The following is a 25,185-nucleotide window of genomic DNA, read 5'->3' as shown; positions in this document are numbered from 1 at the left end:
GGCCTTGAATTCCTGATCTCTCCAATACTTTTAACATGAAGGGGTATTGTATTTTGTCAAATGCTTTTTCAGAATCTAGGGAGATGATAAAGAAAGAAATTAAAGACTTCCTGGAATTCCATGAAAATGATGACACAGCATACCCAAACTTATGGGACACAATGAAAGTGCTAAGAGGAAAATTCATAGCACTAAGTGCCCTGGTAAAGAAATTGGAAAGATCCTACACTAGCAACTTAATAGCACATCTGAGAGCTCTAGAACAAAAAGAAGCAAACACATCCAAGAGGAGTGGGCAGCAGGAAATAGTCAAACTCAGGGATAAAATCAACCAAATAGAAGCAAAGAGAATGATACAAAGAATCAACAAAAACAAGAGCTGGTTCTTAGAGAGAATCAACAAGATAGATAAACCCCTAGCCAAACTAACTAAAGGTCCAGAGATAGTATCCAGATTAACAAAATTAGAAATGAAAAAGGAGGCATAACAACAGAAACTGAGGAAAATTTAAAAAACCATCAGATCCTACTTCAAAAGCATATATTCCACAAAACTGGAAAATCTAGATGAAATGGATCATTTTCTAGACAAATACCACATAACAAAGTTAAATCAAGAGCAGGTAAGCTATCTAAACAGGCCCATAATCCCTAAGGAAATAGAGGTCATTAAAAATCTCCCAACCAAAAATAAAATAAATAAAATAAAATAATAAAAATAAAAACCAAAAGTCCAGGGCCAGAAGGCTTTAGTGTAGTACCTCAGACCCCAAAGGACATGCATGGTATGTACTCACTAATAAGTGGATATTAGCCAAAAAAGTACAGAATACCGAGGACACAATCCACAGAACTTAAGAAGGTTAACAAGCCTAAGGGCCCAAATGAGGATGCCTCAATCCACCTTGGGAGGGAGAAGAAAGCAATCAGGGAGGACAGAAGGAGGGAGGAATCTGGGTGGAAGAGGGGATAGAGATGAGAAAGGGGAACATGATCATTTATTGTGGGGGGAGGACAGGACTGAAGCCCTGAGGGCCAGCAGAAAGAATGGAAACAGGCAACCTTGGGAGGTAGAAAGTGGGGAGATCCTCTTGAATGTACCAGAGACCTGGGAAGGGAGAGACTCTCAGAACTCAAAGGGAGGGACCTTATATGAAATGACCTACAGTGGGGAGAGGGAACTTGTAGAGTCCACCTCCAGTAGAAAGACAGAACACCAAGGGGAGAGATGGGTTTGCCATCCCACAATCAAAACCTCTGACCCAGAATTATTCCTGTCTGAAAGAACTGCAGGGACAAAAATGGAGAGGAGACTGAGGGAAAGGAGGTCCGGTGAAAGGCTCAACTTGGGATCCAGCTCAAGGGGAGGCCCCAAGGCCTGACACTACTGATGCTATGGTGTGTGTAATAGTTTGTATATGCTTGGCCCAGGGAGTAGCCCTATTAGGAGGTGTGGCTTTGTTAGAGTAGTTGTATCACTGTGGGCATGGGCTTAAAACCCTCACCCAGCTGCCTGGAAGCCAGTATTCTGCTAGCAGTCTTCAGATGAAGATGTGGTACACACCTTTAATCCCAGCATTACTGGAGACAGAGTCTTGTAGATCTCTGAGTTCAAGATCAATCTACAGAGCAAGTTTAAGGAAAGCCAACCTTAGGCAGAGAGGGAGTCAGAAAACAGAAAGCTGGTAATAGAATGGGGGTGGGGGCGTTGAGGGCATGTTCCAGTCCCAGAAAGCAGCAGGACAAGACAGCTTCAGCCACGTGGCTTTGGTTTTAGAGTGAAAAAATAGAAGGGACTACTGGGACAACTGATGCTGGTTAGCTGGAACTAAGAAACTAGCAGTGATTAAGAGACCAGCATCACTGAGGTGAAATCTTCTGGGAAGTGTTTTCTGAGAGCACAAAGAAGCAGTGGTCCAGAGATAGCCAAGGTTGTACCTGGTGCTGCAGCTGGACTTGGTAATGTGTAAGAGTCACCCAGATAGTACTAGTTTTGAAGGCACGAAGGGTTCATGAAGAGCAGCTGAAGCTTGGCACAGTGAGAGACCATGGAAGGCCACTGGTGAAGTTGAGGACCCAGGATTAAAGGGGTCATGCAAAGGATTTGAAGCTTGGCACCATGAAGAAAGCCTATGAGAGGCTATTGGTGAAGCCTAGTTGCAGCAGAAGACCCCAGCATATCGGAGACACCAGCACCATGGGATTATCAGTTTGGAGTTTGCCCAGCTGGTTTGTTTTGATTTGGGGTTTATAGTTAAGTGATTGGATAGATCTCAGAAAAGACTTTGAACTTTGGACTTTTAACATTGTTGAGACTGCTATAGACTATGGGGATTTTGGAAGTTGAACTAAATGTACTTTTTATTATGCTATGGATAGATATGGCCCCCACAGACTCATGTATTTGAACAAGCCTAGGGGGAGCCAGGAAGTGGAATGTGATATTTTGTATATGCTTGGCCCAAGGAGTGGCCCTGTTAGGAAGTGTGTGGTCTTGTTAGAATATCACTGTGACCACCCTAGCTGCCTGGAAACCAGTCTTCTCCTAACAGCTTTCAGATGAAGATGTAGCACTCTCACCCCCCCTGCACTATGCCGCCTTATTGCTGTCATGCTCCCACATTGATGATACTGGACTGACCCTCTGAACCTGTAAGCCAGCCCCAATTAAATGTTGTCCTTATAAGAGTTGCCTTGGTCATGATGTTGGTTCACAGCAGTAACACCCTAATTAAAACAATATGTTTACAAACAGGAGCCTAGCACAACTGCCCTCCAAAAGGCCCAACAAGCAGCTGAAAGAGTCAGATGCAGATATTTACACCCAACCAATAGACAGAAGCTGATAACCCCTGTGGCTGAATTAGTGAAAAGCTGGAAGAAGCTGAGGAGGTCAACCCTAGGAAGGAAGGCCAGCAATCTCAAATATTCTGGATCTCTGAGGTCTCTCAGACACTGAGCCATCAACCAGACAGCATACACCAGCTGAAATGAGGCCCCAACACATCTACAGCAGAGGACTGTCTGGTCTGGACTCAGTGTGAGAAGCTATACCTAACACTTAAGAGACTTGAGGCCCCAAGAAGTGAGGTCTAGTGGGGTGGGGACGGCATCCTCTTGGAGACACAGTGGGGGGTGAGGGGAGTTATGGGATGAGGAACAGTCAAAGGCTGGAAAGGGAGGGGGATAAAGCTTGAACTGTAAAAAAAAAAAATTAAAGAATAAAAGAATAAAGATTTTTATGAGTATTTTCCTGGCATGAAAGTATATTTGCATGCTGGCACCCTCAGGCCAGAAGAGGGCATTAAATTTCCCCAGTTCCGAGTTACAGCCAGTTGCAAGCACGTAGGCTCTGGTGGTTAACCACTGAACTGCTCCTCCAGTCCTCACACCTGATTCTTCAAGGCAAATATAAAACACAAACAAGAAAAAGGGAAGTGGTGATTCAGTCAAAAGAAATCCATGTTAAGGATACTTTGGGTTTATTAGATTTATGTTTAGTAAGGGCCTTTGTTGCTGCTGGGGAGGAAAGGGCTTATTTGGCTGATACCTCTGCATTACAGTCCATCATTACATGAAGTCATAGTAGGAACCGGAGGCAGGAACTGGAACAGAGGCCACGCCAGAATGCTGCTTCCTAGGTTGCTCTTCATGGTTTGCTCAGCCTTTGTTAAAACGTGCCAGCAGCATCAGCCTAGGTATGGTACCACCCCCAGTGAGCTGGGCCACCCCATGCCATTAATCAAGACAATATCCCACAGACTGGCCTATGAGCCTGATTTTAGAGATATTTCCTCAATTAAGATTCCCTTTTCCCAGATATGTCTAGGTTTGTGACAAGTTGACAAAAATCAACCAGCACAATATGAGGTCAAAAATATCCCATGAAAATCTGTACTTCTAAAGGTAGGAAATAAAACCCCAGAATATGTTTCTCTGTTGGTTTTTAGGCTGCTGTCAACAGTGGTAAAGACTGAAAACATAACTACTGACACTGAGAAATACGAAAATATCCATTGTTTGAGAAACAACTCTGCAAACCAGGTAGTTGGAAACAGATATTTCTTCTAAAAAACATTGCTATTTTGCACCAGAAGGTATTAACGAAATAGCTGTTTTCAAGTATGAAACAAGCCACTAAGTAGCTTCTAAAATCGAGCCTTAAGATAAACTTATCTTAGAACCAAAACACTGAGGTCTTTGCATAAAGTAACAAAAGAAGAAGTGTCAGAAATAAAAGACATTTTTAAGGGCTGGAGCTATAGTTCCGTGGTTCCCAGCACTATATTAAAAACAAAACACTTAAAAAAAACCTGCATCTTTAAAAATGTAAATGTTTGTGTGTGACTTAGTGTGCTTTTATTCACAAGTTTTGAAATAATAAAGTGTGTTGGCTGGTTTTGTGTCAACTCTATACAGGATAGTCATTTAGGAGATAGGAACCTCAATTTTAAAAATGTGCCCATAAGATGGGGTTGCAAGCAAACCTTAGTGATTGGGTGAGGGCCCAGCATATTGTGGGTGACCATCCCTGGGCTGGTGGTCCTAGGTTCATCACCCTTCCATGGTCTCTGCATCAGCTTCTGCCTCCAGGTTCCTGCCCTGCAGATTTTCTTACATGAATTATGATTCGGAAGTGTAAGGCAAATAAACCCTTTCCTCCCCAATTGCTGTGTAAATTTTTCTGGAGAGAGACACCCCAGATAGGGATCCCAAGATAGACCAACATATGGATACCACCCAAATTCAACTTGTTGAACCAATGTGTTTTATTGGAGTTACTTACAGGATCAGAAAATGACCCACAGACAATGGCATCACCAAGACCCATTCCAACATGGGTGACAGCTCACAAAACCTGGGAAACACGGAGGACATTGCATAGCCTGCGGGGAGCTCAACAGGTTGGAGTGTATAATTTCCAAGTGACTATGGTCTAAACCTCTTCTAGGCAACTAAACTGGTTTCTACTTCTTCCAGGCAGCTGGTTGGGTCAGCCATTGTTGAACTTTTTTTTTTCCTTTGCAGCTCAGATTAGAAATCTTTGCAGCTTAGCACTTTCCTCTTAAACTCTCAGCTGTTTTTTACTCTGGCAGAAGGGGTATCTGGTCAGTTTTAGGGACTTCCTGAAGCTATTTTGATGAGTTCTTTACCTTTTTATTTAGAGAGCTTCCCTGTAGGATGGAATGGTTTTGTTGGTTTTGTGTTCCTGTCCCACTTGTTTCCCTCTACCCCATTCCCTACCCTGCCCAGAAACAGTCTGTGTAGCCCTGACTGTCCTGGAATTTGCTATGTAGACCTGGCTGGCCTCAAACTCTGAGATCTGCCTGCCTCTGCTGAGATAAAAGGCTCCAAGAAACTTGTTATTCAACACCAACCAGCTTTTGGTCATGAGGTTTCGTCATAGCAATGGTAATCCTAACCCTAACTAAAGATGTATAGTTTATAAAGTATTGTGTATATGTACCCAAATGCATTCCCATGAACACATGCCACAGTTCAAAGTCATCAAGGGATAATCCTGGGTGTGGCTCCTTGTCTTCCAATGCCAGGCTAACTGGCCATCAAGCTTCCAGATATTCTGTCCTTATCTCCTGTCTTGTAGGAATGCTAGCTAGCAGATAGCATTCATGGTCTTTAGGACTCAAACTTTGGTCTTCACACATACATAGCAAACTCTACTGGGTGATTTCCTCAGCCTCAAATTATCTTCCAATTGCATGTCTCTTACTTTAAAACCTCACCCCCCCCCCATTCTTTTAATCCTAGCACTTGGGAGGCAGATGGATCTCTGAGTCTGAAGCCAACCTGGTTTACAGAGGGAATTTCAGGATAGCTGGAGTATACTCAGAGAAATCCTGTCTCAAGAAACAACAAAACAAAGGGGAAAAGGCATTTTTTAAAAAAGAACAGTTTTAAAAGATACAAATTCTACCCAAAATGTTTTAGAATGTTTTCTGTCTTATGTGTATTAATATATGAGCACATTTAAACAATTTGGGGCAGAATAGATGGCTCCACATTGAGCACATTCCTTTTACAGAGGACCCGAGTTTGGTTCCCAGTACACCCATCAACTTGTTTTGGTTTTTGTTTTTTTGTTTTTGTTGTTGTTTTTGAGACAGGGTTTCTCTGTGTAGCCCTGGCTGTCCTGGAACTCACCTTGTAGACCAGGCTGGCCTCCAACTCGGAAATCCGCCTGCCTTCTGCCTCCTGAGTGCTGGGATTAAAGGATTGCGCCACCATGCCTGGCACACCCATCAACTTGTAACTGTAATTCTAGTTCAGTGGTTTTCAACCTCCTGAAAACTGCCCTTAATTTAATTCATGTTATGGTGACCCCAACTATAAAATCATTTTTATTTATGTCAAAATTATAATTCTGCTAGTTATGAATCATAATATAAATATCAAATAGGCAGGATTTCTGATATGCCATCCTTCTTAACAGGTTGTCTGACCCCCTAACATCCCACAAGTTGAGAACTGATGTCCTAGCTCTAGATTAGTGGTCTTCTGGCCTCTGTATGCACATGGTACATATAAATTCATGCAGGTCACACACATAAATTAAAATTTTTAAAATCTATCCATAAATACACACACTGAACGCTCCAGAGCACAAAGGCAGATGACACATCTACAGCACTTGTGTCTCTTAATTGTCCTTCAAAGAAACTTCTCAGTTCCTGGAGATGGGGAGTCATACTGACTTTTTTGTGCTATGCTTTTAAATTTAATTTTTAGTCCATCTGCACTTTCTTTGATGTATGGGCTGACAGCAATCAATTTAATTTTCTCCAACAGTTTTCAATGAACAATTCCTCGTGGCCAGAATAACTCTTAAAAGCCATTGTTAATGTATGCCTTCAATCCTATTTTTTACCCATTTCCCATTAACCCAGCTATGTTTACACCATTATAACTGCTTTAAATTTAATAATGCTTCTGAAAAATGTGATGTATCTTTTTGGTACAGCAAGTTCCTTCTATTTTTTCTTCTTTCAATAGTATTTTCCTATTTTCATCTGTTTATACTCCCATATGAGGTTTTAAATTATATTTAAAACAAGCCTTTTGGTCTTTGGACCAGACTCACATATTAATCCAAAAGGAAATGAGATGTTTACAACAGTCACAGTGTTATCAAATGCTTGTAAGACTCTGGGTTCCTCCACCAAGGAAATCATGTACATAATATATGCCTATTGCAAATGTGTACACTCACACTACGTATGCCCAAAGTGCACTGTACACACACACCATGTATGCCTATAGTACATGTACACTACACCTATAGTACATTCATGTCTATACACTATACACTCTATCTACAGTATGTGTACATACACACTATAAACACTCACAGTAAATGTGCACATACATACTATACCACCTTCAGCATGCTTAGAATCACCTACAGTGCATTCATAATATGCACTATATGCCTATAGTACACAAACTATAGATAACCACAGTACATGTGTATAAACATACTATTATGCTTAAAGCACATGTAATAAAACAGTTTTGTAGTCACTGATAAAGAGGTTATGGCTGACTATGTCTGAGTTGTAGCTACCATGTTACAGAGCACCCTGTAAGTGGAACCGAACACCCATGTTACAACAGTTAAACCAGGTATCAAGCCCAGGGACACCTGCACAAAACTTAAAAAGCAAGTTTAATGACATCTGTACAAGATTTATTTTTCATTAACCACAATACTTTAGAATGAGAATATACAACTAATACAGAGGAGCGATTCAAAATCTACCATATGTTTATAAGGAGAGAGCCCAGGCCAGCAGCTTTGTACCCCAGCTCAGGAAGCGCTTTAGTCACGTTCAGTAAATAAGTAGTAAAGGACAGTGCCATTTGACAAATATCAGGAAAATAGACAGCAATTCTTCATTTGCTCTGCTATGCTGGTGGGTGGCAAACTCCTTTAGCCTGCACATGATCTCCAAATTTTGTATAAGCATTTATTTGAGCCAATTTCCCAGGACTTGATGTTCAAATAATTTCTCTGAAAATCCATGGCTGTAACATTGACATATAAGACTAAAAAGAACCAACAGCATCACCACCTTTAGGAGAACACCCAGTCTTACTGAGTTTAGTAGTCACAATAAACATGTAAGAATCAATACAAAGGGTTTGGTTTGGTTTTGTTTTACAAATCACTCAACTCTTAACCCAAGAGCCATGCTAACAACCTTCCAAGAGGTGTAATCCAGCAGCACTCTTAACAGTGGAACCAAGCCTAAAAGGAAGATCTTCAAGGCAGAGAGATTGGTCCTGCACCCAGGGGGCAGACCCATCACTGACTCTGGAAGGAGGTTTAAGGTCTCTGCTAGTGCAGGAGGGATGAGGCAGTGACTACAGCTAAGCAGCAGGGGACCAGAGAGGGAACATTTCCTTTGGGAAAGAACAAATACCTCCTTCCAAATATTCTCTGGGTCAGAAGCCAAGGAAAATTTCCATGTGGTAATAAAAGCACAACAGAGCCATTTCTCTAAGATTTCCCTATGATTTCTGCTTGAAATTCTGGTAAAAATGAACATTTTGCACAGTATTACTAAAAGCAGTAATCAACAGAAAAAGTCGATACTTCAGATGTCAGTTAAGGGTGTCACATTCCAACCTTGAATTTTAACATCCCCCTAAGAAACCTATACTTGGATAAAAGCAAACAATATTCCAAGCTAAATGCTCAAGAATATACCATTAAAAAACGAACTCTAACTAATGCACGGTTTCTGTTTTGCTTTTTAGTTGTTTCTGATCTCAGATTAGTGCACATTCATTGAATAATGCTTAGTTTAATGATAGCTGCTTAATGAACAGTTGAATCTTAACTCAAGGGCAATTCCTCTTACATACTAACCTAACCAATAGAAATAATTACTGTGAGAGAGGGGAAACAGAAAAGAAGAAAAAACAAAAACAAACAAAAAACCATAGCTCCAATAAGCTAACAAAATCTGGAAGGTTTCTTACTCTGGTTATAGGGAGAAGTGGGAGGTCACTTAAACAAACTCTGTATGTGCTCCTCTTCCCATTACCTGCAGAAACCAGTTTTGTTTGCAACCTCACCATGGCCTCTGCTAGTAGGTGTAAGAAGCCTCTTGTGCTGATAACCTTCAATGCTGTTTGGTCTATACAGAGTATACTGAGGTGAGGAGTGTGCAAACTGTTCCTGAGGGATCATTCATGTGTGCAAATTTGCAACCTGACAGAAAGTAAACGACAAGAGGGCAGCAGCTAGACAAAACTGGGCTCTAGAGACATACACAGTGTCATGTCATGACCAGGGACATCCATTCCTCTGCAGTCTCACCTACATACATACACAAACCAACTTCACTCTAGCAAAAAGGGGAATGAGTGACTTGTAATAAAAGACCTTGAGAAATTTTAGTAATGCACAGTCATTACTAATTGCACATGTAAGTGAACAACCCTGCCTAGGAACTATTAGGCAAGTCAGACCACTAAATTTTACTTTCTGGCCCCCAAGAAAATAATTCCTGTCAGGTCAGAATGCAGTTATGACAGCAGGTCAGTAGATAACATGGTGACCCAAGTGTAAGGTTAACTTTTAAAATGAGCATTGTCTCTCAACACCATCATCTGTTTATTTTTTCAAACCATTACTTGAAGATGACCCTCCCAGCTTTTAATTTTTTAAAGGCCTACTTTTAGGCAAATGTACACATTAGCCCTTTAGCCAAATCAACTGTATTTCAGTGACTAACTGATCTACACAAAATTTGAGCTTTAAGGATCTGATTGAGAAAGCAGTCCTCAGCAGGGATAGAAAAACTGTACTGGCAAGACCACAAGTACACATGAAAATACTTTCAGGAAATACAAAATGAGAGCAAACAGATTTTATTTCCTCATAGTTGGAGACTAAGACTCCTGTAGAGATTTCAGTTAACAAGAAGTGTCCATTTCAGCTGAAGTTTTACAACCTGTAAAGCCTTGCTTAACTTACTGGTTACCAGGACCCATCCACCAGGAGCACACTCACTTTCCTGCCCCATGCCTTTCAGTACCAGCACAGTGGTACCCACCCAGCTCTGACTCAGAGAACGAGAATTTCACAGGTTTTTCCCTGCCTATTTTGTGCTAACACAGAATTAGTATGACTGTTTCTCCATTAATTTACTAACACAACAGCACCCACATTAATGCCAACTTATTTAATATAATGCTTTTATATAGGCAAAATTCTTTTAGAGAAAAAGAAGAGCAATCTCTCCGGGGGGGAGGTGGGGGGGAGAGGAGGTGGGTATAATTAAGACACGGAACCACTAACCTATTATGTTTCAAGAAGTGTTCCAACTTTACTATTGTCAAAAATATTAAAGCCGTGTAGAAGAAACCAGTTCAAAATGATATTTACAACTCTGTGGTGAGCATTCCATCAGAAAAGTAAACTGGGCTTTTTGATAAAATGAAAACTTTCCCCTCGACATTAGAGCAGAAAAGGCTGTACAGACCATAGTAAGAGTCCACTTGTCCCTACTCAGATTCTTCAATATAACCCAAATGGAATGAAGCCAATTACACACCCTCCCCTAAATTCTACCAACTGCAGACAAGTACCTGAAAGAATCAAGCTATCAGCTTTTAACTGTTCTTCCCCTGGAACATTGTTTACAAACACAGGACTGCTACTGGGTAATGTTCTTGTCCATGGTATTACATTTCTAACTCTGCTGCGCACTGAGTTGGTAGCAGTAGCTTGGGGTGGGGGTGGGGAGGTGGGAGGGTGGGGGAGGAGAGGCATTCTCTGATTGGTCAGCATCACTGTCAGACGGAGCCTGGTAGCACAAAGCCAACGCTCACTTCACATTCAAGCAAAACTGAATACTTTTCCCTTGCCATGTCTAGTTTTATTTATTATTGAAACACAACTAAATAAGCTTCAGACTTTTGTGAAGAACTGTTGTTGTTTTGTTGCACTGTTGGTGTAGTGAAACAGGTAATACAGCTTTACCGGAGCCTTCAAACAGCACATTCTTCCTGGTGCACTCAAATATCAAACATGATGTTTACAAAATACAGAGTGGAACTGACCTTTTATATGTATTAAATGCACCCATTAAAATGAGATGGGCCAAGAACTATTCACCATATTTGGCTTTAAAAACTATTTGGCCCAAGAGGGACCAGGGAGTAGCTCCCACTGTTGGCAGTCTCTACAGTATCATAGCCTGAAACCAGGGCTCCACTCCACTCGAGGCTGACATCGGGTGAGGCAGTGCAGAATGGAAACCACTCAGTAAGAGTTGGTCCCCATGAGAGCTGGGACAGCAGGGTGAATTCTGACCAGCCTCTAGTGCTTCCATTTTCTCAGTCAGGTTCTGCTACAAACACAAAGCCGTAACAGAGGCTTTGGTGAGCCAGTCTGAGATATCAGCTTCTTCAGGAAGCATCGTGAGATTGATGACATGGTCACATAGCTGCAAAGTGCACAAAGCTCAAGGCACACAGTTGAAAACGGGAATTAATAGGGAAAGAAATAGTAAAAGCAGTTGTTAGCATTTTCCTCCACAAGGCTAACTGCTAAACACAGACCAATCTGAATTTAAAACAGATTGTTTGGGGCATGGGTGAAAACACTGTATTATAACATCTGCTTGGTTTTAAGCAAAGATATCTTGACATGAGACACCATGTTCCAAGTCCACAAATGAACAAGATGAGTGCTTTAAAAAAACAAAACAAAACAAAACAAAACAAAAAGATTCTTTCGTTCTTGTATTTCTGGAGGAAGCTGATTCAAACATTGAGCTTCACTTTATCAACGGCCACTCTCCAAGACACTTGCTCTGTAGATAAAAGATTGTCCCATTTCATAATCACCCCCCAGTCTAGCAGCAATTGTTTTTGTTAGTTCTTGTTTTTAAAAACTGAAAAAAATCAAAGAAAGAAGTCTGGTATCCTCTCTGAGAACAGCCTTTGACAGAGCTCCTGAGTGGTGCAGGCCTCACTGTGCCTGGAACAGTTTCTGTAGCTCCAGTGTGTCTTCTCTTGGGAGAAACATAGTTCAACCGTCACTATCTATACCCCCTGGAACTTGCACAAGCAGATGGACTGTCTGAAAAAAAGTCAGAAGAAGAAAAACCATAAGGGACAGATACTCTGCACATGCAAGTCCATTTTCCTCCTCATCTCTATCCCCTGGTGTGTTTATTTTAAAAACTTTGAAAAGCAACACAGTTCTGAGAAAAGTGACAATGAACCAATATCACCAGGGACTGATCTTGGGGCATCACCTCACCCCTGAGTTGAGTATGATAAAGAATCTGGGTGGTCTCTTGGCACCTGCTTAACCCCAAGGCCTGAATGAACCCAACTCCACATGCTAAGCTGTGCCATCTAGACTATACTCCTACCCACATGGTCTCCATACTCATCCCTAGAAGCTGGCCCACGTCATGAACCCATCAAAACAGGAAAAACATTATCACTTACTATAAGCCAACTCATCTCCAGCTCTCTTCCGGGACTGGTCACCTCTAGGGATAAGAAAAGAGGAAGCAGTCAACAAAACTCACTGGCTTCTTTACACACAAAACCAACAGAAATAAACTGATGTATGTGATAGTGCAAATAGCAAATGCTTAATTAAGGTTCTAACCCAACAGCCTGTTTAAATACACTGAACATCAGCTGAGTCTTTTACCCTGAGTATTCTTAGCTCAAGGGTGTATATAGTCTGTTAAATATACAAAGTTATTTGGTAAAGGATCATCTATAAAGACAGTTTACACTGAGTACTAGAAATATGTATGTTAGGTGCAAACTAACATACATGTTTTGAAAACAACTCAGGATTCTGCTAACAATATCCCTAGTAACCTGCATGAACTAGCAAAACTTTAAATATCAAATAGAAGTTAAAAATCTTCCCCTCAGGCTCCAAACTGAGACTTTGAGAGTCTCAAAGCCTTTGGAAGTCCTAATCTATGGTGCTTGAAGACCTCTGGGGTGGAAAACACAAATCTTCAGATATAATACCCAGCCTACTGCAGTCAAGTTCTGCACTACAGTTAAGAGTGGTTGTGAATGGGCTATAAGTCACTCATGAATCCCATTTCTGGCTTCCCAGACACTAACTCAGACTCCAATGCTTAAGCAATGAGTAGTAAGGGCACCACTTGCTTGTCAGTCAACCAAGGGTGAAACTCATCCCATCTTTCCTGAACTCTTTCTTTTCTTAGCTTCTTCTGAGCTTTTTCCTATTCATTGTTGTTGGCTCTGCTGAATAATGTCACAAGCCACTTTTTCTTCTCTATATACATTCTTCCTTCTTTTCTAAGATGCAGAGCATACCAGCTCTGTGGCTCTCAGATTTATAGGCAGCTCTGATTTCTGAGATCTGAAGGCCCAGCATCTTTATCATTAGACACATAATGAAAATTTACCATATCCACAATACAATATATGTTCAGTTCCATCCCCACACTATCTTCAAGCTTCCTATTATTCTTGATAAGAACAACAGATATAAAGGTATAAGTAAGATAGTTTACACCTCTGATTAAAACTCATCATTGCTTTCCATTAGTTCAAAATCAATTCCAATTCATTTCCCAGTCCAGTGTCAAGGCTCTGGCCTGTCTTTCCTACCTCATTTTCCAACTTGCTTTGGAGCTGGTGATCTTTTTCTGTTTACCACTCTCTTCCCAAGGCAGTCACATAGCTGTCTCTTTCTCTACCCCTCAGCTCAGTTATCCTCTTGAAGGCCAATATTACATCACTGATAACCCCAACTCTACTTCATTCTCTAATTCTCTTCACAGCACTTATTTTTTTTCCTTGAAATTAAATGTGTTTTTGCAAGTTTATTACTTATTTGCCAACAGAATTACATAGTAAGTACATGAAAGTGAGGACTTTGCCTTTCTTGACCACCCTGGTGCCTCAGTGTCTAGCACATAAGAGAATTAACAAACTCTCAATAATTCATAATCTCAAATGATTACTAAAATGCTGACCTGAGCATCCTACACTTCAATTATCAAACAAGAAAACAGTATCTGATTACTACACCAATGATAATTTTTAAATAATTTTCCAGATATTTTAAAGTTTATTTTTTCATTCTCTCATACCAGGACAGACATCTCTTGCTAGGCTAAGGATCCTTGATGGTTGACAGGGAAACATTATCACATGATTGAAGAATGAGATTCTTTACAATGAGCATTTAGAAAAAAATCCATTGTGTTTTCCAGGAATAGCCCTGAACAGCCTAAAAAGAAAATATCCAACTTTGTGACATACCAAAGCCAGAAAGCAACTTACATGGTTATAATGCTGATTAAAACCAAAGATATAATTTATGTTGGAAACCTTACTTCTAAAGAAAGTATCCATTCCCACCTTCTGTTTTGTTTTTTTTTTTTTTTTCTTTTAAAAGATGCGTAAGTAACAGGCTGAAATGCAGATGTGATAACAGCAGGCAGAACAGAGTAATTGATGTAAATGGCAAAGACAATACCTGATTTGTGAAGTCTGCCATCTGTACATTGTCTTCTGATATGAAACGAAAAAGCCCACATTCAGAGGCCACCATCTCGACTCAAAACACAGCAGTATCTTACAAGGTTCTCCAGAAACCGAGGATACCACTTCTCAGATGGAATATTTTATTTGTGAGATGTTTGTCAGGACTTGGAACTAGCTGTATGGTACATTCTAGCCCAGGCCCATGTTTTCTGTTTCCCAATAAACTTAATCTCCACAAGGTAATTTCTGACAGCAGGCATGAACCTGTTTCCCCTCCCCAGCCAATTCAGTTGCTCACAAGAAAGGCTATGTTTTTAGCTTACTATGTCTATTCTAATCTTCTTTGTATTTCCATACATCTAAAGATCTGCTACAGAGGATAGATCTGAAGACATTTGCATATTATGTAAAAACATTTCAAAGATCTTGACACAAATACAGAGCTTGGAACAGGGGTGACATAAAACTTACAAATAAGCAGTAAAAGTGCTATTTGGCAGTCTGTGTGTTTGAGTTTCTCTCCCCTTTCACATTAGTGAACATAATTTTTCTCTAAAATAATCCTAGCTAGCTAATGATTAACGAGAACATTAGAGTGACAGTGCATTACATAGAACGTCCATGACCCAAGCAGTGACAGGTTTTCAACTATTTATAAGGCAAAGTTTAATCCTCACAGTAAAAGAAAAATTAAAGCAAAAGAAATACTGTCTGATAGTGTCCAGAGTCAGCTATTCATCTCTTCCCAACCCAAGTGACCTTCCTTCCTGTCTTATGGTGTGTCTCTGTTTTTTCAATTGTTGATTACTATAAGGGCTGAGAGCTAAGTGCTGACAATATTTTGGTATTGTCATTTCTACATGATCCTTCCCCACTTTCCCAAAACACGGAAGATCAGACAATTCCTCATTGCCTAAAGGCAACCTAAGAGATTTCTGGCATTTTCATACTGCTGACTGGTTATAATAAGAACTGTCAGACAGTAGCTGGAACAGGAAGTAAGGGGGCAGAACTTCTGGGAACAGAACAGGGAGCAGGGACTGCCAAGCCACAGTGCTAGAAAAGTTAAGTTTACACAGTAGCTGAGAGACTGTCTTAGTATAAGGCCATACACTTCAAAACTATATTAGAAGCCTCTGTGTCACTATTGAAATGCTGGCAGGCCAGCTAAGTCTTGCAATAGATATTCAATAGGATGTTAACTATAAAAGTGGCTTGATTAAGTCTGTGATATCGATATTGTAATTTTACTACATTTTGGAATACTACCTAATTTCTTTAAAACAGCTTTAAAGAATCCCACTATGAGTGATAAAAATTCTAATTTACGGCAAAATCTAAGACAGTTTCCCTGACCCTGTTAGCTTTGGCAGCACTATACTACAGTAGTCCTTTTAAAGCAAAAGAAATACTGTCTGATAGTGTCCAGAGTCATCTCTTCCCAACCCAAGTCTGGCAGAGCCATATACCCAGCAGCTCCACACTCTGTTCACTTGTTCTAGTCTCCAAAGGGGGCCTAGGAGATACCTCTGGATGAACATCAAGAGCTCAGTTGTGGCCATGAAAAGCATTATGCAAAATGGCAGCACTGTATCTACCCCTTGACCCAGCCAAACTATTTCTGAGATACACACCCAACAAGCACTGAATGAGGCATATTTTTGCTTCTCCACTGCAGGTCTGTTTATCTGTATTACCAAAAAACTACTTGGGGTCTAGTTAAGTAAGTACCTTGTTAAGCAAGTAAAATGTCTAATAGTCTAAAGTAACACACACTTGGGGGAGGGGAGGTGTAAATATAAAGGAATACTTAAATGTTTCCTTGTATCTATAATTTAAAAAAATTGAATTAAAAAAATCTAATAATAATTGTTACTTAATCAGTTGAGGTAGACAACAAGTAGAAATAAAAATCACTGTTTATTCTTATATTAATAAAAGATAAATATGGGTAGGAGAAATTCCCGAGGCTCCACTTCTAGCTGAGGCCATATATGAATGCTAGGGGGGGCAAAGTCACTTTGGGATGGGGATGGAGGGTGTGGGGCTGGCAAGTTGCCTACACCCCAGGAGGTAACCCTATACCCATGTACACATGGACAGCACTAATTGGATTCTGAGTTATTAAAACAAAACAAAAAGGCAAAGAGGATATGAAGTTGAAAAGGAGATATACTGAGAAATATGGCAGATAATGGGAAGATGGCTATGATTAAGATGCATTAAAGACAGCCATGAAATTGTCAAAAATATAACAGTAGTAGCTTCACTCTGTGCATAAATACTCTAGTTAGTAATATTGGGAGATACATGAGTCCTCAATCTCAAAGAGAAAAGCCATCCACTCACATTTGAAGCACCACCCCTCTGCACTGACATTTCTGGTATAAGCTGTTAGGGAGGGAAGTGAATGGCCAGTAGATGTCTCAGTGCCTCTACTACCTCATGACTACAAGATGTTATAATGACAAAACAAAAGAAAAAAGCCATAAAATCTCATCTGCGGACCAACAAAGAATACTGAACAACAATTACAAAACTTTTCTTAACCAAAATAGATGAAGTGACACAGGTAAAGGTTGGTTTTTTGTTTGTTTTTTTGTCTTGGGGGGGGGGGGAGGATATTGTTGTTTTTCTGGATTTTTGATTCCTTGAAATTCAGTTTAGTCTCAGAATTGTTTAGAAGAATGTCCATTCCTGTCTTATTTATAAAAGAGTTTCCTCAATATTAGGTATTCAGATACCAGAAGATAGGTGAGATAGCTAAACACAAAAAATATGAAAACATAAGTTACTAGTGTATCCTTGAACAACTGTTTCCTGACTTTTATATTAATTCATTTAAATTTAAATATTAAAACAAAAAAAAAAGAAAAAAGAACTGTACTTTTCCAGATTTTTCTGTGATATGGGTATAATAAGAAATTGCAAACATTTTAGAAAAATAAAGCCTATATACCAAGAGCAAGGGAAGCAAACTTTCTGAACATTTATAAAGAGATACTCTACTTTTAAAGAACATTTAGATTTAGAGAAAACATGAAAGACATTTTAGTGGGAAAATGCATAGTAATTCTTTGTAATGTTTCAATAATGTTTTTGTTGTGCTCAAGATTAATGTTAGAAACTCCAAGCCGGAAGAGACGTGTCCATCTAACTGCCCATTCTCCACAATGCAAACAGAAACGAGCAGCTTCCACCACAGTAAGGAGCCTGCAGGCCTGGCTCTCAGCGACTCCTCTGCCCAAGATGTTCAGCAGCATGCCAGGCCAGGCTAGAAGCCTAGAGAAATGGGAAATCGTCACTAAGAAAAAGCCCACTTGCCTGGTAAAACCGTTCTGTATAAGTTCTCTTTGAAGCTTTTGATCTTGGGCAGCGTACTCAGAAAGTTCAGACTCCACAGCCGGGGGAAGAATGTTTGGAATAAACTTAGAAAACAATGTCGGAGCCATCTGAACCCATTCTGTCAAGGAAAACAAATGATTCATCAAGGAAATAATTTAAATAAGACAAACAAGCTTCTTATTTAAATAACAAAAAGTTGAATTAAACCAAATAATAAAACCTAGTATAGCCCTGTTTTGGTGAACATACAAAAATATTTTTGTATGTATTATACAAAATTATATCTAAAATTATAAAGAAAATGGACATTTTTACATGATTGATTCAAGAAAATGGAATCCGTAACTTTTTAGTAAATATTTCAAAAAATTTCTAAAGATGTAGGCAAACATAAGTGAGATAACTAGGCAATTCCAGTGGAAGAGGATGTGGAGAGGAGCAGCCTGAGGGCAACCCCAGCTCTAGGAGCTCACTAATCAAACAACAAAGCAGCCCAGACCACACTTCAGAAGGCAAGGAGGCAGAGAACCAGCAGATGCTTTAGAAATAAAAATCTTCTCAATCCTGGTTGAATTATAACCCCATGTGGGAGAGGGAGCAAAACAGTAAAGGTAAGGAAAACTGCATGATCATGAAGAGACCAAAAGAATAATCTATAGAAAATAAAAAAGCAAGGAGAGGTAGGAATATATGTTTAACAGACATGACAAAAATGTCAGGTTCAGGGATGAGTAAAACATAGGAATGGATAATTTTGAAGAAAAAAAGACACAGAGAATTAAAAAAGCTTGTAAATACTACATTTTACTATGCAAAGTAAAGCACATATGCACACCGGTCCTCCACTCAGGGATGGCACTGATGTCTCCCTCGCCTTCCTGACTAGGTTTTCCATGAGCACCGCTCAGCCTTTTCAAATGTCTCAGGTTAAGGCTTTCAAGATTCCTCTGTAAACAGTGTGGCTGTTTATACTGGAAAACCATGAACATGCCAATGCTCTGTAAGCCCATAAGCCACTTGAAAAGCTGCAATCTGAAATGGCCACAGTTTTGATGCCACATAGTGGTGGGCCAATGAAGAGTTAAAAAGTAGGGGGAAAATGTCCAATTGGAGAAGAGCTAAGTTTAAGGAAACATGCAGTGTAGGAAGTGGAGCAACCCAGCCTACACCTCCCTTGCACAGCATAATGGCAAATGCTCTCAGTGGTGTGCCCCTCTGGCATGTGGTTTTAGAAAGTCATTAGGGTCTTCTGGGTAATGACTAGCCAATCATCTAAGGCACAGAAGCCAATCCTTCCACCAGTTGGTGTGATTTCTAGTTATTAAAATAAAGATAAGAAACAAAAGTGTGTACAGTAGCTGAAAAGAAGCAGGGTAAGATGGCTGAAGCTGGTTCCAGTTGAGTTTCTAAAAACTCTGATGAAAATTTAGCATTAATGCTAAGTCCTCCAAATTGCCAGTGGGTTGGGGCAGGAATCTAAGGTTGAAAACCTCCCAAGGTGACTCAACTGTGGCACAGAAAGGCTAACATTATCGAGGACACCTGTGACAGAAGACACGTCTACATTTAAAATTCAGCTTTGAAATATTCCAACCTTTATCTGTCAGGTGCCTAGAATTTTACTAGTCCAGGTACATAATGGGCACTGCCAAGACATGGAAATGTCAAAACATGTTTAATAACATCTCTGAAAGCGCCTAGGGCAGCAAAAGGTTAGCCTGTGATAAAATTCACCTTTTGAAAAGAACAATTCTCAAACACAGAATTTTCTTCACAAGGGGTATAAATCCTATTACAAGAACCCAACCTGCATAAAACAGCATTTAGATAAACAGGCACCTACATTTTTCTTCTACCCACAGTGATAATAGCTTTATTCTGCAATTTTGCTGCATGTGTAAAAGGTCATGGCTAATAAAGGCAGATTTTGTCATATTACACTGGGAAGACTTCCAACATAAAAGAAAAACATCATTTATAACCTAGTATACAAGAAATATTCATGAGGCATTTTAATAACACTATAAAAATGAAATTCAAATATTAGAAAAACTAGAAGAAAAATACCAGCTTACTAGAACATGTAATAAAATATTTTTGTAACTTTATATAATTATTTTATACAAATGATTTGTTAAAAGTAACAAAGAATAGAGCTTAAGACCAAAGCCAAAGTTACATAAACAGGAACACTCTACATGTCACTGATCATTTTATAGTGGCCTCAGAAAAAGACTATTTCTTGGATCTACTTCCTTAATACCAGTTTCACTTTGTTCTTATTTTAGCAAGCCAAATTTTAAAGTGTCTTTTAAGTTAATTACCATCAGTTATGAGTTCATTAAAATAATCAAATTCAAGTGGTGAGTAAGTACAGCTAAAAATGTTGACGACTGGTATTACTATGGTAAACAGACTTCACTCACATTTTATTTCTTTGAATCTCTAGATATCAAAATTTCACAGAATAGTAATTTCTGTTTTGGGTGGGTTTTTTGTTTGTTTTTTAAAAAAGCATCCTTTGTGTTAACTGATTGTAGGACAATGTTTTGCCCTGAGATGTCTAAAACTTCCCCTATGGGCATGTTGTAAATGGCTAGATAACAGGAAGACAACTACAGGGCTCTTTGGATTTCTTTGCATCTAGCCATAAGTTTGCTATGCAATAGGCACACTAAGTCATTTACAGGTCTTGCTTATAAGTAAAAGCACTGTTTATGTATGTTCCCTTTATCAACTGTTCTGGATCCCTTGCCTGTATGTAATGTACTAGAAAACATAATTTGAGTGTGTATTCCTATGCATATTTACAGTGTGAAATGAAGGAACTGCATAACAACAAAGCCAAAACTATGACAAAATATTTTTCTTTTCATTTTTCATGCTTTGTTCTGCAACAGCTAGGTATGCAGCCTTCAGGCTGGCCCTAGACTCTACACTCCTGCCTCAGCACCACAAAGGATGGCACTTGCAAGTGTCACCACCACACCCAGTAAATGTATCCAGCCAATTATTTTGTGGATCTCTCTTAAGGTGATATAAAAACCAAAGCAGATGCTTTTTACTGATAGAAAATAGTTCCAAGTGAGTCCTAAACCAACATTTCACTTTGATTTGAATTCCAGGATTTCTGCTACTGTAATCCCAATTGTCATTTAGCCTCATGAAGCATGTAAAGACAACTGCCCTCTTGGATAAGGCTGTAATAAATAGAAACACAAGCCCAATCCCAACAGAAATGACAGGTGTTTACCTGGTCTGAGAGTGTACAGGCCTTTCACAATATTTGCCATAGTTGAAGGTGTGACCTGAAATGGTGTTGACTGGGCTTCTAAAAGTAAAGCTGGAATAAGAAGAAAAAACAGGTAAAAAAAAAAAAAAAAAAGAAAAAAGAAAAAGAAAAAAAGAAAAAAGAAAGAAAAGAAAAGAAGAAAAAGGGGAAAAATATCAGAAGAGGAAAAAAGAAAGAAAAAATAAACACAAATGAAAAATAAAAGAAAAAAAGAAAAAAAGCATGTAACACTTGCTAACAGTAAAAGTTCTATTAGTATTTCTAAGGCTGAATGAGTAAATACCACAAGAAAAGAGCAGCACAAGACAGAGCAAGAGCTTACACACAAAAGATTACACAGCCTGTAGCACAGCACTCAATAGAACAAGAGTCTGCACTGGTTACTACAGCAGTAATAAGCAAAGCAGTGGAGAGAGGGGAGTCTGAGAAAAGTGAAGCCTTCTAAAGCAACAGCTCTAGGGCACTCAGGAAGTATCAACATGCCTAAGTGGGAAGAAAATGAATGACACCTGACCCTTCTTTCTTCAAATGAAGCCTCGAGCATCCCTAAATGCAACAAATCTGAAATACTCCAATTTCTGTCATGCTCAAAGTACTACAGAATTCAGCTGGAAATGTTGGTTATAAGCCTTTAATCCTGCTCTTTCTGAGTTATAGGTCAGTCATAACTACATACTGGACACCCTCCCTCTCGAAAACAAAATAAATATAGATTTCTGAGCATTCTGGATTTGCAGATTAGGGATGCTCAACCAACAGCAAATTTATTAACTGTATCCAAGCCTACTTTTGGAAATCCCATAGCTCCATCTTCTTGGGGAAAAAAAAAAATCCTTCCTACACAAAAGGCCAGAGAAGATGACAATTCACCTAACTGTGGTAACGACAAAGCTAACTCTGACTTTTAACTGTGAGCAAAGTTAGCTTTCTTTTATATTACCTACTACATTTCCTTCGTTTTTAAAACAAGTAATTATTTTAATAGCACTTCTAGATTGTATCATTAACAGACACTAATAACTTTATTGAACAGAGCAAGTGCTACTGCCCTAAAATAGTTCATTTCTAATCTCTAAGATTAAAAAACAAAAACAAAAGGCAAAAGACAAAAACAAAACACCCACTGTCTTACTATTCAAACCAAAAGAGGGAAAAGGGGGGGAAAAAAGAAAGGAAGAAGAAAACTAAATAGTGGAATTTTATATAAACTAGATTTGTACCTAACTGTTTTCCTGTATAAAATGGAAGTATCTTCTTCCTTCAAGGATTAGGTAACTTCAGGCATAGGAACTTCCATGAGATTTACTAACAAAGGTTACAGGCTGATTCGTTTATTCTTCCCATCTCATCATCCACAGATAACAAATTTAATTTTGAGTGACAAATTTTAAAGATGATAAATGGAAACTTACAAATCATGATACTCTAAAATATAGTGTTTAAACTCTGAATTTCTAAATGAATGTCTATATCCTGAAAGCCTTAGGTGTTCAGCATGCACTCCAAATGTAAATGCTTGTTTTATTCTATTTTTTTTTTTTTTTTGACCAATGCCTGAGGCCTTCATGCTTAACTACATACTCAAACTGTGGCTAAGTCCTAATCTCTGCCAACAGCCCCTACCATAATTTCTATGTCAACCTGACAGCTATGAAGAAACGGCAAATTCTAAAGACACATGAAACTTATGAAATGGGTATGAACAATTTGGGATGAACTAACTGTAAATAATTATATTCAAAAATAAATATTACTAGAAGCTGGGACATGGCTCAGTTTGGTAGTGCTTACCTACCTACCTATCATGTACAAAGTCCTGGATTTGATCCCCAGCACCACAGAAACCAGGAAGGTGAAAGGGAAATCAGAAGTTCAAGGTTATCTTTGAGAGTTGGGCCAGCCTGAGCTACAAGAGACTCCGTATCTCAATAAAGCAAAATAAAACCTCCAACTTGTAAAGGATTATTAAGAGTTGATATGTTATTTTAGTAATTTGCTAACATTCCTTCTTCCTGAAACTCTTTTCATAAAGTATTTAAATTTAAAGCATTTTCCAGCTTTTTCCCCCTACGGAACTGGGACCTGCTTAGGATGCAATGGGTGTGTGTTTGGGGGGTGGGTTGGGGGGGGTGGTTACTGAACCCAGTAAGAGCTAGTCTTTGTCATCTTTATTTGCAAACTAGATGAGCAACGACCCCTATAGAACATACACACACACACACACACACACACACACACACACACACACACCCCTATCTAAAAATCACAGAGCTAGCTAATGGCAGAAGAAGCTGTAAAATCATACTCCCTATAGCCCCTGTACATGTTCCACCTTCAAATAGGAACTGGTACTAGAAAAGTATCATCTTAGTAAGCGGTTTCTTCTGAAAGCCATGTATTAAAGAGCCGTGTCCTTCAACAAGCCTGTTTCTCCCAGATGTATATCAATCATAGGGTGCCAAGCCTAGGGGCAAATGTCTAGTCCTAATATTATAATATTAAAGTCTTAAGTATCTTGGTGGGTCCTGAGCTCCTCTGATGTTTCAAATGTTCCTTGGTGCTATGATGATGCACATTTTCATTATATTTATTTATATTGTGTGTGTATGTGTGCTACATATACATGCATCAATGCTACACTGCATGTGTGGAGGTCAGAAGATAACTTACAAAAGCTACTTCCCTCCATTTACTCTACAGCAACCTGACATACGGAGCCATCTTACTGTCTTCATTGTCCAAAGGATCGTTTTAGTAATTTGGTCTGGAAATGAAAACTAAAACTACATGAATTCAAAAAGTGCCAAACTACAAGGGTTTAAAACTAAGAAAATTTAGGTACCATTATTTGACTCTGCAAAGTAAACTTTAACTGCAAAAGTCAACACATTATACTTTCTCTGGAAATGTCCAGCTTAATTGCTACATTTGATTGTCAGATCTGCTCAGTAGAGCACCAAGCAATACTTTAATTAATGTAAAACCTCCTAGCTATGCTTTCAGTTTAATTCAAGGTGAAAACTAATTTGTAGGGAAAGTAATTTTGTTATGAGTCAAAACCGTAAGTCAGTTTATTTTCTAAGGACACATGAGCATTCACAGCACTGAGGGAAAACTAGCCTCACCTACAATGACGACACTCAACATTAATATTCACAAAACATTAATTTATGAGCATGAGGGCATTGAAAACCAATTTGGTTTTGGCACACAAGATCATTCTGCCTTGGCTTACTAAGTTTAAGATATGGACTCCAGACTAGTTTGAAACACCTCCCATTGAGAAATGGGGATACATGATCTACCCCCAGGAGCCTAGGTTCTGTGACTGCTTACCCAGTAGAATGCAAGAATTCTTTTCTGAGTCCAGGACTTTAGACATTTATAGTTTCCAAGTTGCTACTTTCTGAATCTTGGAACATTCACTGTTGGAGGAAACTAAAAACCACACTAATGTCTGAATCATGTAAGCCACCAATAGAAAGCCCCAGTTGGTTCATATCACCTCACTAAGCTCATTCCAGACTGCAGGTAACTAAGATGCTGCTGGCTAAAGCCACGGTATCTGAATGACAGTAAATGGAATTGCAGCATGTCCAGATGTGTAAAAGCCAAAGGAAACTAATGCTCAGACTTTTAGACATTACAGAGACTGGGTATACTTACTTGCTTTGTTGTAGCCACTACAGCCAAGACACAAACCCTGAGAAACTAATGTTTGGACTTTATTTTTTTTTTAAGATTTGTTTTTTATTTATATGAGTACACTGCAGCTGTCTTCAGACACATTAGAAGAGTGCATTGGATCCCATTACAGATGGTTGTGAGCCACTATGTGGTTGCTGGGAATTGAGCACAGGACCTCTGGCAGAGCAGTCAGTACTCTTAACTACTGAGCCCTGCAGCCCCTTGGATTTTTTTTTTTTTCGGACTTTATTTTTATCTCTCTGACTCAATTTCTATGGTAATGACCACTTATCCTACAGTGTCATAAAATGTAATACTTTAAATACTTG

General features: G+C 39.2%; 1 protein-coding gene across 2 annotated transcripts in view; it reads right to left on the bottom strand.

Annotated features, from left to right (window-relative positions):
• Window positions 1-7,667: 7,667 nt before the first annotated feature.
• The window catches only part of Cacul1 (CDK2 associated cullin domain 1), a 61,351-nt gene continuing 43,833 nt past the window's right edge, over window positions 7,668-25,185 (bottom strand). The window contains exons 6-9 of one of the 2 annotated variants that reach the window (XM_085834088.1): window positions 21,131-21,220; window positions 17,857-17,995; window positions 12,493-12,536; window positions 7,668-12,115 (exon numbers count right to left, since the gene is read on the bottom strand). In XM_085834088.1, coding sequence (XP_085690214.1) covers window positions 12,075-12,115; window positions 12,493-12,536; window positions 17,857-17,995; window positions 21,131-21,220 — 314 coding nt within the window. In that variant the 3' untranslated portion in view covers window positions 7,668-12,074. The remainder of the gene's footprint in view (window positions 12,116-12,492; window positions 12,537-17,856; window positions 17,996-21,130; window positions 21,221-25,185) is intronic. The other variant, XM_085834089.1, reaches the window with a different exon arrangement.

The sequence above is a fragment of the Mus caroli genome, unplaced genomic scaffold, assembly GCF_978045245.1.
Source record: "Mus caroli unplaced genomic scaffold, Mus_caroli_1 scaffold_20, whole genome shotgun sequence".
In the NCBI taxonomy this organism is placed as follows: Eukaryota; Metazoa; Chordata; class Mammalia; order Rodentia; family Muridae; genus Mus; species Mus caroli.
This window is presented reverse-complemented; position numbering and strand designations above follow the sequence as displayed.